General features: G+C 36.4%; 1 protein-coding gene across 2 annotated transcripts in view; it reads right to left on the bottom strand.

Annotated features, from left to right (window-relative positions):
* The window catches only part of LOC137486818 (macrophage mannose receptor 1-like), a 51,078-nt gene that overhangs the window by 21,781 nt on the left and 13,387 nt on the right, over positions 1-15,910 (bottom strand). For both annotated transcript variants that reach the window (XM_068212330.1, XM_068212339.1), the window contains exons 6-12: positions 13,798-13,944; positions 9,241-9,423; positions 6,089-6,246; positions 4,602-4,715; positions 3,248-3,363; positions 1,769-1,917; positions 221-420 (exon numbers count right to left, since the gene is read on the bottom strand). In XM_068212330.1, the coding sequence (XP_068068431.1) occupies positions 221-420; positions 1,769-1,917; positions 3,248-3,363; positions 4,602-4,715; positions 6,089-6,246; positions 9,241-9,423; positions 13,798-13,944 (1,067 nt within the window). The remainder of the gene's footprint in view (positions 1-220; positions 421-1,768; positions 1,918-3,247; positions 3,364-4,601; positions 4,716-6,088; positions 6,247-9,240; positions 9,424-13,797; positions 13,945-15,910) is intronic.

Genomic DNA, 15,910 nt, shown 5'->3' with positions numbered 1-15,910 from the left:
ACATACATATGTGTCCCAATTTTTATTTGGATCACAGAATATTCTGAGTTGTAAGAGACCCACAAGGATTATCAAGTCCAACTCTTAAGTGAATGGCCCACAAAGGGATCAAACCTGCAACCTTGTCATTATAAGCACTATGCTCTGGCAAACTGAGGTAATCACATGTATGTGAAGCAAATAGAAACTACCTTAATGCAGAAATAACCAACATACTTACTTTGAAACAGAAGCTAATACGATTGCTTGAATCCCAGCCTTCTGGACACCGGGGAATAGGAGTTGTTGTGGGAACAGGTGGAAGTGTTACTCCTTCTGCCCACACTTTGCATATGAACTTTGCCTTTTCTTCACATTTTATTACATCCCATAATCCACCTGCTATTCCAGTCCTCATGGCAACACAGCCTGGCTTTCTTCCTGATTGTAAACAGGAATGTACACAAATGCATTTAGGGTGTTACAAGAAGTTAGAAAATTTCATATTCTATCCTGACAGAAATAAAGTTGTTGTACAGAGTCAAAAACGTTTCTAATGTTAGAGCAGGTCCCTGGGAGGACCACAAAAATGATCAGAAGGCTGGAACACCTCTCCTACAAAGAGAGGCTTAGATAGTGGGGTTGTTCAGCCTGGAGAACAGAAGACTCCAGGGAAACATTACCATGACTACTCAATATCTAAAGAGTGCTTATAAGGTGAAGAAAGACTTTTACCAGAGCTTATAGTGACAGAACAAGAGAAAATAATTTTAAAATGAAAGATGGTAGATTCAAATTGGGCATAAGGAATGATTTTTTTTATTATTATTATGAATGTAGTAAGTAAGTGGAACAGGTTGCCTGGAGAAGTTGTAGATGCCCCATTCATGAAAGATATCAAGATCAGGTTGGACTTGAATTTGAGCAACCTGGTCTAGTGAAAGGTGTCCATGGCAGCAGGTGGGGACTAGGTGATCTTGAAATGTCCCTTCAACACAAACCACTCTGTGATTCTATGATTCTAATTCATGAAGGAAAAAAAGACAAAAAATCTGTAGTTCATCCACTCTGAAATACTGAATTATGCCTCACACCAAATCACCTGCAGTGACTGATTCTAGCTAGATCATAACCTTAGATCCAAGAAATTCTCCCCTAAACTAGTTATATATAAGTCTACATAGCCTTACCACTTCACATCATTCAAATCAGCAATTAGGTACTGAAATTAAACAGAATCAGAGGACCTCCTGAAAGGCATATGCAATGTACCAGAACTTTGAGCACCAATAACTACCCCCTTTCTGATGTGATCACGTCAGATTAAATGGCCTCCCATTGTTATATTTTGGCCCTCTTGTCCTACCTTACAATCTCATTTTCTCTAGGACTCAGAGAGACTTCATGCATGCTGATATCCCCCACACTCAGAATGTGCAGTGAACGAGTGTGCCATGAGATATGGCTGAACAGGGAGGACTTGCAAGGAGGGTCACTATGCCTGCTGAGATTTCTCCTCCAGAGCAGCAGAGGCACAGACTTCCCCAGAACAGTTACAAATCAGAAACTTGATCTCAATGAAAAGTTTCTTCCCAAACTCATACTGAAAACTCATTTCAGCACTAGGCAGGAACTAAGCAGCCATGCTGGATTCTTGGGGAGAGCAGCCTGATGTATTTGAAAGTCATTGGCCATTATGTCATCAAGAGAGAGCTAAGGAAAAATCTTCAAGCAGTAAGTGACTTATTTCAGGCCTTGGACCCATTAAACAGCACAGAGTCACACCTACCAGGCATTTCAGAATTCCAGTGTGTAAATAAGACAGATTCACCATTAGACCACTTGAATGTTCCCTTTTCTTCTACATCTGAAAGTCCAATCCAAAAGTATCTTTCTCTTTTCAGCCCAACCAGGCTGGTCAAATAGGCTTGTTCATATCTGTTAAAAAGAAATCAGTCAATAAATTAATACAGTTAAATTTATTTTTTAAAGTTGCCAAAGGTTTGCTATTTTCTCAGAATTACAGCTGCACCTTCTTGAAATCAGTGCTTGAATAGATTTTATTCAGCAAAGATTATAACAAAACCATTAAATAATAGATATTTTGTAAGCTTCAATATCAGAGTATTTTGCTTTCTTCTCAGATGCTCAGTGAATGAGATGGCCTAATCATGGACTGACAGGAAATTGGCGGTAAAGAAGAAACCTGACATGCCTTATGTTTTATACCCCTTATTTTGTGAGTTTCTAGTACTCTTGTATTTTATTACTTCTTGCTTCAGACAAATCCAAAACTGAAAAAGAAATCTCAGCATTACTGAAGTTACAAAAAGTAGAGGCTAAAGTAGTATGATACTAAATTATAAAACTAAGGAACACTGTAAATTAGATCCAATGATTGGGCAAGACAAGTTATATTTAGCAAAGAAACCTATGTAGAGGTAAAGCTTGTCAAAGTTCACTGATGTTTAAACAAATAGCTCTTAAGAAATCAGAGCAAAAAAAAAGTCTCCTCCTAACAAGGTGTAGTCAGAAGGCCACATTAATGTTAAAACATTTTTATGGCAGCTGCAGTGCTATGCTTACAGAGCTACCATTCATGACAGCTGGAGCTTTCACAGTAGAACATACCAATTTTGATTATATAGAAACAAATAAGAGATTGTGTAAAGCATCAAGTCATCTGCAAGAAAAATATTTTGTTTCTTAAACTTTTTATTTTTTCTATATTTCACAGACAGTAATGTGCACCTCTTCTCCAAAGATTTTGTACACACTAAACCCTTGCTGCATTGTGACAAATTTTCAGGTACCAAGTGCTTTACATAATTTGATTTCTCACTTAATTTTTTAAAAGTACCTCAAATCAAAGATCAGATAACTATCTGAAAATTATATCCCCTTGCTCATTTGTACTACCTTTTGGAAGGAATTTAGAGCCATATCTCTTCATTTAATAATCAAAATTGGGTTCCATATTCCTTAATCAAGTTAGCCACCACAATTAAGCAGTAGAAGATATAGTTCTACTTTTTATTTGACAAAACCATCTATATCAATACTGATTTCATAGCCATGACCTACTTTCAGTCTAAACCAGATTCCTGATTTGAATTTACATGTAAAAACTTTGAGAAGTTCTGTATCAACAGATAGCTGTCCTCTGAAGCTAGATATTTGTCCAATCAGAGTCTTTATTCTGATATGGAGGTGATGCTAGAAGTTGAATCCTCATGTGACCCATGTAAACAAGCAGATGTTTACATACCTGTCTTCAACTGTGGCTAAAAACGCCTGATGCCTTCCACAGGTTAGATTTGCTTGAGAAAATGTTACAAATGTATTTCCAATGAAGTAGCAATAAAAACCATGTCTTTTCCAGCCCTGTCAAAATAAATGTGAAGTGATCACATGTAGGAAAGGGAAAGGGAACCAACAAAACAGAAAACTGATTTATTCACCATTACCTAACCACTAGACAAAGGAACAGTGTAACTGAAAAAGTCAGAGTGGAAGCAGGTAGGATCAAAGCTTTTTAGAATTTTGTTTCATAAAACCATTTTTCATATCTAATGGATTTTCAATCAATGTATTCCACTCACAAAGGGATGAGAGGTTTTGCAGTGCAACCTTTGTGCCCAGAACAGGATTATAACCAGCATATAGGCATCATGAAATCATGAGGACAGTCTTGAAAAGCAAACTTCAGCTTGAATTTTCAGAAAGGGAATGATAGCTTAAACAAGTTTGTTTATTCTTAGCTAACATTAAAACTCACTCCCAAAGTTTTGTCATTCAAATATCGTTTACTCAGGAGCATACTGGCAAGAGAAGGTTGCTGTGACCTGCCACAGTTCACAAAAAATTTCTTCTGATGCTTTTTAATTTCTCACTTTTGAGGGACTTTTTTTTTTCTACACACACGCACTTAGTTCTGTAGGCAATGGTAACATCCATAAGTATGAGGAACCCTTTATTTCCTGCAACACTTGGAACGAGTCCAAGAGAAAAGGCAATTTCTTCAAGGAAAACAAATACTCAATAAGATTTCCTGTGACATAATAAATTTCATTAGTTTTTTCTAATTACTAGGTGTTATGTCATTAGAAAGCAAGCAAGTAAAAATAGATCTGCTAACAAATAAGAAGAAGCACAATAGGTTCATTTTAATTGGCCAGTGGTAGTAAGTTATTCAAAGTAGAGAGCACTGCTAAAGACAACAGCAAAGCCCTGAGAGCAGTATTTAGACAGGGACACCCTTCCTGCTATGAACAATTTTGTAGAAAACTGTAGCCAGAGCTGAAGTGCAGCTGATGGTACAGGCAAACTCTTTAGGGAAGCTTGAATGCCAATCAAGAATAAATGGTCTGCTGCAGGGATAATAGGTTTGAGATTTGGTTTAAGTTCTGGAAAAAGAAAGTGAGTATTAAGAGCTAAATGACAGTCATAGATTACATTTAGTCATATTTAGTCGTTCTGCCATAGAAATGAGAAGGCAAACTCTTCTGATTACAATGGAACAGAACCTAATTTTCATGTTTTTTCTGCCATCTAGGTGACAGTTTCTCTTTTTTATCATTCTTAGCAGCCTATTCAGATCAGACAGCTTTTTCTTCACTTACTCTCTGGCAGCCCATGTCAATAGTTTCCTCTTCTGTAGGAGCATCTGACATAGGTTTCCTTTTACAGATGTAGCCAATTTTCTTTTCACAAGAATGGTCAGCCCAAAATCCATCCTGAACATACAAACAGAACCTCAGTGAACTAGGCTTTAATCTCAAAAAAGCTGGTTTACTTATTCTAAGTACTGAATAAGTTTTTGCTAACTTTCAATGGAGAAAATCCTTCATCTTACTTAAGTTCAATACTTAATTCCAACATCTTATTCCTATCTTACTTCTTCTGCAGATGATTTACCATTGACTGACACTTTATTTGATTATCTACCCTTCTGAAAAGCAATCCCTTGAGAGTGACCACAATATACCATCTTTACAAAGACTGCTGATTTAATAATCATATTGGAGGAAAGGGAGATATCAGCTATCCCCACAGAAATACAGCTCTAACAGCAAAATAACAACACCAGAAGACTGGATTCCTTAGTTAATATTTACACAAAACTTTGAAGATGCAAAAAGTTCTTTGTCAAAGTTAGAATTAATATTCTTATTCCCCATACTGCAGGTTCTCAGAAGAAACAATGACATTCAGTGGGAGTTGTACTGAAAGTAAGGAACATCACACTATGTTCCCAAAATATTTAACGTACATTTTGGCTGAACAGATCAACTAAGATATTAGGAGACAAAGGGAAACTTGTGCACCATTCACCTGTGCCTTGAAGACTACACCTTTACAACTGTAATTTCATAGCAGTTAATGGCAATTTCTTTTATGCCTGGTGTTGTCTCTGTTCATGTAATACTCCTGGGTCACTGATCATTGCCGGATTCCAGCAGACAGCCCTTTCAAAGCAGTCTTTATATTGTAGCTATACAGTCACTCAGGAAAGGCTTTCACTAATGCTACTGCTAAATACTTTACTACTTTTCTCACAGCTCTTCCTGTGCAGTGTAGATACAAGCATAGCAATTAAACCACCTAGATCTAAGATTTATAACTTTGCCTAGAAAAATAAGACTTCTATTTTCTTCTAAAGAGAGTACTTCTCTCTAGCATCAATTAAAATTGCTAGTGCAATTTTTGGAGGTGAATCCCATACTCAGTCAAAACACAAAAAAAGCCAAACATATCCAACATGTCTTTTTAGCTTCCTGAAGAAACACATTCACATGTTTATCTGCTTCCTGGTGTAATGATAAGAGTCTTTTAAAAGTCCACATGCACAAATTGAAATCCAGAAATATGGATCCTGGGGGGCAGTTGCCACTACTTGTCTGCTTCTCAGGGAAGGCAGTGAAATTTTCTGGCAATCTCAAACAGCGATCCTTCCTGAAAAAATTAATTCCTGACTCTAAAATAGGCTGCTTCAAGCAGTAATATCCCCATTTTTAAAAATACTTTTTATTATTTGCTCTTGCGTAGAAAAAGCCCAAATGATAAATGGAATGACAAGACAGTTTAGTCAATAGCTATGTGACTTTACCTTTCCCTTCATAACAACACAGTCCTCTTGCCTGTTGTTTGCATGAGTGGGTTCTCCACGAAGCCACTTAGTGTAGGTGACAGGTGTTCCATCGCTCCATTCAAAATACATCTGAACCTTGAGGTCATTCAACCCAATCCACAGCTCATCAGATGGCTCTAAAATATATAATTAACAATCCTGTCACATAACGTGAAATTTCTTCTTTGTGGAAAAGAAAAAGATTTATTCTCAGGAAGTTGAAAAGGCAGCCAGGAAACTGGAGTTCTCAGCCTCATAGAGGTCAGACTGATTCTCATATATCCACTCCAGTCATCAGGAAAGGCCACTCACCAAAGTGGCAATAAAATAAGGGTGTTCAACTTCATAGAAAACAACCAAAATACTCCCTTTGCTGAATTATATTACAACACAGCTAGGTTTAAGTTCTTTTCCTTTTCAAAACTTTTAACAAGATATGAATAAACACCTAAATAAAATGTTACATCTCCTTTTCCTCCTACTTTTAGTATAGTGAAGAAATGTCCTATTTTCTAATGCTAAGACACCCAGTGATGTCTTTTAGAGCTGAAAACCAGAGTACTTGCAAGTTTTTCCATTATATGTGCTCCTATATTTTATTTCATTTCAGAGTAAAGTGACATTAATGTGGTTGTTGGATATTTTTTTTCACTTTACAGTTAAAGGAGTTAGCTGTTGGCTTTTGGCTTGAAAGAAACTGGAGGACTGCTCAAGGAATTTACTTCACACTATCTGTTTCTGAAAGTCTTCCCATTCTGGCCAACCAAGATACTGCAAATATCACCCTTCCAGATGTTCACTTGAATGACAGAGTCAATTCTCTGTCCTTTCTCCTTCCCTCTCTTGACTCTCCTGCCTTCATTACACCTAAGTGTAATCAGCCCTTATAGCTCATCCATAATTTCTAACCATCTCTCCACCCCAAGCCCTCAAATCCACAGGGTCTTAGGCTCCATTTTCAAACACACAGCTTTACCCTTTCTTGCAGACTGTGTTTTATGCTCAGAAGGCCCTCAAAATTACATTTCAGTACCCTTGTTTAAACTCTCTTCTGCTAACACATTGAAAGATGTTCCAATTCTACTGCACATCATGCTCTCATTCCCCCCTTGCCCACTGCCACCGTGCTCTTTAATTTATTTTTTGTTCAGGTACCTCTTAAAATCTTTTTGTTTACTGAGCACTTAGCACAGCAAAGGCATTGCCCATGCTCAGAGGTCCTACAGTGGTGGGTTCACACCATGGTAATATGAACAATAAACAACATTCTTCAACAAAATAACTACATCAAAGCCATGTAACTCTATGAAGTCTCTTCCTACATAACATTTTTTTCCTCACTAGAAGAGCTGCTGCTTTTTTTGCAATCATCTCTAGAGCTGCATGACTAAATACCAGGAGAGTTTTTTTCCAGCAATTTGTAAAGCTGCTTCCCATTCTCAGTCATGCACTGGACCACATTTGTGCCATATCACATGCTGGACTTCCGTGTAAACATCCAGAATGCACTTCTTTATTCTTCATGTTCCTCTCTAAAGTTCTCCTTTGTGGGTGATGCCAACAAAAGCTCAGCTACCATGACAATATTCATCTCATTGTACCCTTTCTTCCTTTGTTTATCATGGGACTGTGAATTGTTTGGCACAAAGATAGACTTTTGTTCTTTCTGTACAGCAGCGGTCTGATGCGGACAAGATTTTTCTAAGCACTGCAATACATGGTGTTCTCCTCTCAGTGGTGAACAAGGGTAATCTGACACAGTCATAAATTGTCGTAAAAGGCTTCTATAGTTCTTCCAGTATTACTCCTCTGAGAAGAAAGCTTTCAAAATAGTCTGTTGCAGCTAGTGTGTCATTTGTGAGAAGCCTGGTTTCCTTCAGGATTATTTACCTTTCAAAAACACTCAATTTTACAAAAACAGAGCAGCAGTCAGTTCAGGAAAGGTCTTTGGAGTAGGTATCAAACTATGAGATAACCTACTTTGCATATGTAAGGTGAAAATACAACTTGTTTCCTTTAGAACCCAACTTCTATCAAATGTCCTAATGTCTCATCAAGAGGTCCTACCTTTCCTAAGAATATCTTTTGAAAGAGTTAAAAGTTTCATGAAAGAACAAGTCACTTTTTCAGGAATTTGAAGATAAGCACAAGTTGCTGTGGAGGTAACTAGGATATAAAAGTAAAGCATATCAGCTGTTTTATGATTCCCACTCCAAGACTGCTGCTATGCTGCAGCTCAAAGCACATAGCTACACTTTAAGTGAAGGATAAACTAACTCATCTTTACCTGGCACTGAAAGCACACATAATATCAGTCACTTCAAAGAAGCACACGCAGGTGTGAACCAGCTCCTTCCATCAAAAAGCAGTTAACTGCTCCTCCATGCAAGAGCAGGTTCACGTAAAGCAATAGCAACCATGAAATTGCCTGTGTTCTCCTAATGAACACATCTTGCACCTGCAGACTAACTTGCCTTGCAACAGCTCAAATATGTGCTCACAAACCAAGCACATAAATACTGTATTTGATATGGGGTGCATCTGAATCCACGTACTGGGACAGATGGATTCTTTTTTCAGGAGGAACACAACCAGCATGACTGGAAACATAAGGACATGGCAGTGTTAATAATGGGACACAGATCTTCCCAAACTGTCTTGGATCAGCAGACTTTGCTTATCCCCATTTATTTCTGAAGATCTATTGTAAAATATTTTTATCTTATGAAAAAGTTTTAAATTGCTTTAACCTATGTAAAAGAAGAAAGGAAGGAAAAGCAGACCCTAAGAAATAGCAGTTTGGAGATAATGCAATTTGCATCACTGACCACAGCTTTTTTGTGGCAGTAAAGCCAGTTTGGGTTTTGTGCTCCTATTCTGTGTTTTGTTTTCTCTGATTTTTTTAATTTAAAATTTTAATCCTTTTTTGCTCTGTAGTCAGGACAATTATAGGATATTATTATATCCTAGTCTGTGTTTTTTCTTCCTCTGATTTTTTTTTAATTTAGAATTTAACTCCTCCTGCATCCTGTGATCAGGACAGTCCCCTCATTTTATTAACAGGTAAGACACAGTCAAAACACCTTCTCTACTTAGTATATATAGGTATGTTATTGTGAAAATATACTCACGGTACCCAAGTTGAGAAATGACAAAGCTGTATTCTTCAACATTATGAATGCTTGCCAGATCTCCATCCTCTTTCCTACAAGATGTTAAGGCATCTTTCCATATTTTGGGGTCTCTATGAATTATGTAACAGTGACCAGCATATGACATCCATTGGTCAGGACACCTAATAGGCACATTAGTCTCTGAAAGGAAAAATTGCCATGAAGAGTTTCAGAATTCTGTTCTTAACTAAAAACTAAACATCACATCAGAAAATATTTAAATATATATATTTATATATATAGCAGAGAACAGCAGGGGTGAAAAATATGTGCAGTGATAAAAATCTGCATGAATAACTGAAAGTTGAAACTTCCACACTTAAAGAATACTACAGTTGCAAACAAGTGTTTGCAATTTGAGAAAAAACAATTAAAGACAGTTTTGTCTTTTATACACATGTATATATGCATACTAAAATGTAAGGTCTGCAGAGTGGTGCTTCATAATTTTTCTACACTGATGTCAGGACCTCTCTTTAACCCCCATGCCATATGTTAAGAACCTGACTTTACAATACATATTTATGAGAATAATTATTTTTCAAAAAAACTTAGGCACTTCATGGATCAGCCCATCTCCTAGACTACTGAAAGAAATAACTGATTAGACATAATCCTAAGAGAACCCAAATAAGACTACGACATTTAGGAATCCTTTTCAGAAGTTTAACTGAGAAAATTATGTAATTAAAATAAATTATTTATGCATAAAACTTTTTCAGAAGCTCAGTAGACGAGCGCCAGGGTATTGCCAACAAACACATTTCTGTTCAGCAAACAATTCAACCTTGGGAGGAGTACCACCCGAATATATAACAAACAGAGTATTGCTGTTTTAGAAACAAATTATGATTCTTGCAGCTCTTTATTTATAAGCAGCAGATGGGTTTAGCAAACACCAATATATAGTGTAGAACAAGGACAGCAGGTTTCCAGAAATTCTGCTGGCAAAAAAGACCCTTGTATATATCAGAAGGAGCAATGTGTTTGTTTAACAGTGTGATGTATCCCGTAGAAATGTTTAAATAGGCACCCAAACTCATGACCAGTCAGGCCCCTGTTGCAGGCACATATCTGTTTCAACTGGATGATACTGATGATTAATAGAAACTTAGTGTCACAACACACATTTCTATTATAAACAGTACCTGCTCTTTCAGACCTGCGTCTAAAAAGTGCTAGCATGTTCTCACAAAGTTCTAGTAAAAAAACTAAATTTTTTTCCGCATGACAAGGGGCTCAATGTTTGGTCAGAGACGCCTCAAGTCTGCCAAAGGAGAGGAAAAGGTGAAATAGAGGGTGGGGGAACCCCAGGAAAACAAACTGAATGTACTGGTGATGTTGGGAGAAACAAGCGAGCAAAGAAGTGACAAACGCTGTTGTGGAAATTAGTCTGATGCTTCAGACAGCTGCCTAATCCGCCTTATAGCTGGTCTCACCTCTGAGCATATGCATTTTCAGTGCTTTGCCATAAATCAGAGAACACTCACCATACCCTTCTCTAAACTACAAACACTGCATAGAACAGAAATCAGCAGTTCAGACGTAGCCACAGAGAGTCACAAAGGTACTTGTCTCAGTGAGTCCATGAGCATCTCTTTTTCAAGTGGATGCAGACTGTGACAATATTACTCACTAAACACTAAAGCAGCTATGGCAGGACAGAAAAACTTTTGCTTGTAGACCCAGTAACAAGGGAGAACTTGTTGCAGGCCACAAAAAAGAAAAAAATAAAAAAAGTTGTTGATGGTCTAGTTTCTTTTTTGTAAGTCTTATTGAGTTACATTGCTGGGGATTTCTTAGTACATGAAACTCTTCAGTTCTTCATTTCAGCTACTCAGCAAAAATTAACTCTGTGCTTCCCCATTTTACTTTTAAAGAGACTACTAGACAACTCAAAGCCATCCAGTTTACTTTTTCCTCCTAATGGAAACAAGTACTACTCCCTGAACATCATTTCACTTAAACAAAAAAAGCAATGCAAGTTATCACAAATAAAAGGTAAAAGATAATATTACATTAACATTCAAAAAACATTATTCCAAATGTCAAGCTGATAAATTTATTGGCCTGTAATTGTAGAATAGTTATTCCTCAGAAAGCAAGTACTCTCGTGAAGCTGACTGTCTTGTAAGCTTGAATTTCTGAAGTCTGAAAAATCTCACACTGCTTGACTTGTGTGCCTAAAAGGGTGAAAGCACTAGCTGAAGTCAGTCTCATGACTCAGACATTCAAATTTCTCTCTTAGACCTATCCTATGTGGTTTCATAAGACAGAGATACACAGCAATAACAGTAAGAGCATTTATTTCTCCTAACTGAATATTTAAAGAAACATTTGTAAACAGTACTTTAGGATCACCACACTCTGTTGGCTTGGGATGAAATCTACATTGGCAGTCACTTCATGAAGGTAGATAGACAGCCTTTCCTTTCAGTATTTTGATTTTGAAATTAACACATTTCTATTAATATACTTTGCTGGGTTACAGAACAAATGCTTTGTAGTCCAAAGATACTTTTATGTACAACATGATGTGGCCCCCTGCTGGAAAAAAATATTTTGTTACAAGAAGCATAAAACAAAAACCCAAAACAATCCTGCAGGTGGTTGCTTTGTGAAAATCCATCTGTAATTAAAACAAATATTCTGTAAAGATTTTCCCCACGTTGTTTTGAACACAAGCATGATTACATTCTGTTGTAAAATGTTCCTGTGTCCCACATACTGCTCTGTTAGACATAATTATAACTTCTAGGGTTAAAATTTCAAAGGCTTTTCTTTGTGTTTAAAGTCAGGTGAACAACTAAGTGCATGTATGAATTTGCAATTAATTTATTTCTTAACTTAGGAAAACATAATCTGCCGTGAGTTTTCCTTTACACCATTAGAAGCTGAGGGCACCTAACACCTTGCATGACTCCATGTTTACTCCTATTATTACTTCCCTCTGTGGGACATTTTGGAAAATATTAAGTGAACTACTGCCAATCTCTGGTTTATCTGTCACAGTGTTTACTCAGCAATTTCTGTTTAATTGAAAAATTTCTTCTCTTCCTTCAAATTGCTGGTAAACTGGAGGGTGGAGGTGGGGGTTAGGAGCAAAAGCCAAATGCAAAAGATACTAATGACCATTAGACACACACCTCCCTCCAAAAAAAACCCCTGAATTTAAATATAAATAATATAGCAGCCAGTCATAAACTGATTGTACTTTTATAGGCATCAGTGTTTCACAACTGATGTATGAAATCTGAAAAGCTGAGCAATAGCCAGCAAAACAACCTAAAACAACCTATAGAAACGAAACTATTTGGGTATCACCTGTATACAAATACTAACAAAACTTTACACCTTAAATTAAGAAATCATTTTAACATGCATTGAAGTCTTTCTTAGCTAAGGCGATGAATGTACTTGATTTCAATACCAAATCACCAATTAAATTGATTAATATGTATTTCAATATCTAATTAATGAGACAGTAGCTCATTCTTGTGTTTTTTTCTCTTAGCAACAAAGCAAAAAAAATTAGGCAGAACTCTCTGTCCTAAGTGTTTATAATAGGAGTGATTCTATATTGGCGAAAGCAGAAAAAATATTAAAAAACATCAACTGTTTTTTAAGCCAGATATCAAACACTGATTTTCCAAAACACCTGCTTTGCAAGTAGTGATGCATATTAATAAATGAACTGGAAATCTAATTCCAGTTTAGCATTCTGCTTCTAAAGCCTATACAAAATAATATCAGTGGATTTAAGAGATACAGTTATGACGTGGAAAAAGAAAGGAACCCAGAAAGAACAGAAAGAAGGAATGATGAAACAAAGCAGTAAGTTACAAGATGTTTATAGTACACAGAGAGATAATAAGGAAAGAGGTCAAAATAAATCTCATCCCTCTTCTGTCTTTTTAAGTACATGAGACAAGTTCCAGAGTTACATTTCTTCTAAAAAAAGTATATTTACACATATAATTTAAATAACTTCATAAAGAATTGTATATGCTTTTATATGTATACAAATACATATTTTTATATTTCTATATTTATAAGACAGGTAGATACATTAAAAATATCTAATTCAAAAGAATTTAAAAACATTCTTTTATTCCACTATTGACTTGCACCAACTCATAACTAGTAAAAATTACAGGAAGCAGTGGATTAGTTTAATTATGTACATGGGGCTTCAGACAATTATATCATTTTAAAAACATTAAATTCATTTTTTATTATTTTAAAATCAGAATCTGACAGTTCTGCTTGGTTTTGAAAAAGAGTTAAATTGCAAAATTGTGGTGTTCTCAAGACAACTGAAGATTATTACACAGGAAGTAAGGAGGCCAGAGCAAAAAGGAAATACACACTGCTTACTTTTAGAGGGAATCTTGGCCAAACCACAGTCTACAGAGTCCTTTGCTTGGTTTTACCACATGCAATAACACCTATTCCAGTAACAGATATAAAACATTGGTCATAAAGAATTTGCCGAAGGTTTATTACCAAACCTACCTTTAGGAATAATGAAAGATTCTAAAGTAGCATTTCCTCGTTTACAAATATAGCCAAGTTTCTTATCACATTCCCAGTTCTCCCACTTAGCAGCTTTGCCAGGATTCAACGCACCACAGATTTTTCCAGGTTCTGGAGAAGGATGGCCTTAAAAAACAAAAAAAAACCCCAACAAAACAAAAAAACTTCCACCACAAATCTCATCAACAACAGACTATAAGCACAACATGGTTACCCTCCCAACTCTTACATTCCCTTCTGGTCCATGCTTCAACCTTAAAATGCATTAACACACAGACAACTGTGGTACTCGATAGTCCTTTAGCCTGAAGAGGGAAGTTCATTCCCTTAAGAGATAATTTTTCCACACCACACACAAGTTCCAAATTCATAATTTAACAGCCTCTTTACATGTTCCAAGTCCTGGTAGAAGGTATTACAGTGTATGTGTTTATTTTCTCTGGGATTTTTCCTTTTCTAAATGGAGAATGTTTAAGCTCCAGAGGACAGTCTTTAGGTAAAAAAACTTTTCCATAAGCTAGTCAAATTCTGTACTCAGTATAAGAAAAATAATAAGTAATTGTTTTGCTGATGTGGACTTCCTGCTCATTTGTCTAAACAACATGACAATATCAGAATATTTATATATCTTTGTTATAGCTGGTTAGCATTAACACTAACAAAAACACATAGAAGAAAAGTAGAACCTGTAGAACAGAAGAAATTTCAGCAACAAACCAGGTGAACTTTTCAAGACCTAACGTAACGTTATTAAACTTAGCATGTTTTTTTCTTTAATTTCTGGCCATACACCACTATACTACATAACAAGTATTGGTACTACACAGAGCAAACACAACAGAACAATATTTTTAGAGTCCAAGAGTGTTCACTGAAATTTTCGTACATCATTATGAATTCATTACTTTAGATTAAATATAGTCTTATATTTGCAGTCATGTTCTGTCTTATTCCCATAGGAGAAACAGATATGCTTACTTCAAAAATACAATTTTAAATTGTTTCATTGCACAAAGAAGTTCAGCTATTGGCAAATAGATCGCCAAAATGTCTAAGCAAAATCAGTTTTGTTTAAACATTGATAACAGTTCCATTCTTTATTTATTTATTTATTTATTTAGGGCTAGTGAGATGGAAGAACATGAAGTTTTCATAAATTCTCTGAAAATGTGTTAATGGAAAAACAGAGAGTTCTTAAACATCCACTGTAATGGGGATGAGCCAGAGGGAGGCTGAGCCAACATAAAGTCAAGAAGGAGAGAGCCAAGTATGTTATGTGGACGTAAGAGTAGAGTATTATCTTTGAATGAAGTTAAGGAATGTAAGGAGTTAAGGATAAATGGAGTCCATTTTTGTTACATCAAAATCCATCTTAACTATTTAATTCTTTACAACTGAGAGCTGTCTGCAGTTTTAGCAACCATGAACAGTGCCTCTTGCTGCTTTGGCTCCATCTCACAGCTGTGTTTCCCCCACTCCTCCTTGTGTGCAGATTCTCATCAGTGCACTCGGATGACAGATCTATAAATACCTCCACAGCAACTTGCAGTTCATCTGTTTGCCTGTGTGCTCACTCCACTGGAAAGCTATTTATAACGTAGTTCAATTCACTCTTCAGAGCTTGCCTGCTCAAGAAGTTTGTCCACCTAAAACGTGTTTTTGGCCTTATCTACACAAGGAAGGCCCTGGATCATATACTGGAGCATGCACTTATAGTTACTGATGATTAAATGCTCAGTGAAGATAAAGAGCATTTACACTACAGGACTTCAGACACCTGCTTTAAATCAGTCTCCAAAAGCTCTCTGAATAGCCAGTAGGAACAAGGCAAGGGTCCTGCAAAAAAACACTATTACATAGGCACTCTGAATAGCCAGAGATGCAACCCTTCACCATGTGCACAGATGGCACAGAAACTTTTTAATGATGGCACCAGACTTCAACCCTGCAGCCACAGCTGTGGAGTAGCTGGGCTTTTGTCAAAGTAGTCCAGCCTCAGATGTTTGGTTTGATATGTGTTACTGTTGAGGGTAGGTTAATCCCAAATGAAAATGAAAAGGTATTCTTGAAGCAAATTTAAAAAAATAGAACA

This window comes from Anomalospiza imberbis, chromosome 1 (assembly GCF_031753505.1).
Source record: "Anomalospiza imberbis isolate Cuckoo-Finch-1a 21T00152 chromosome 1, ASM3175350v1, whole genome shotgun sequence".
NCBI classification, from domain to species: Eukaryota; Metazoa; Chordata; class Aves; order Passeriformes; family Viduidae; genus Anomalospiza; species Anomalospiza imberbis.
The sequence above is the reverse complement of the archived record's forward strand: the minus strand, read 5'-3'. Positions and strand labels throughout refer to the sequence as shown.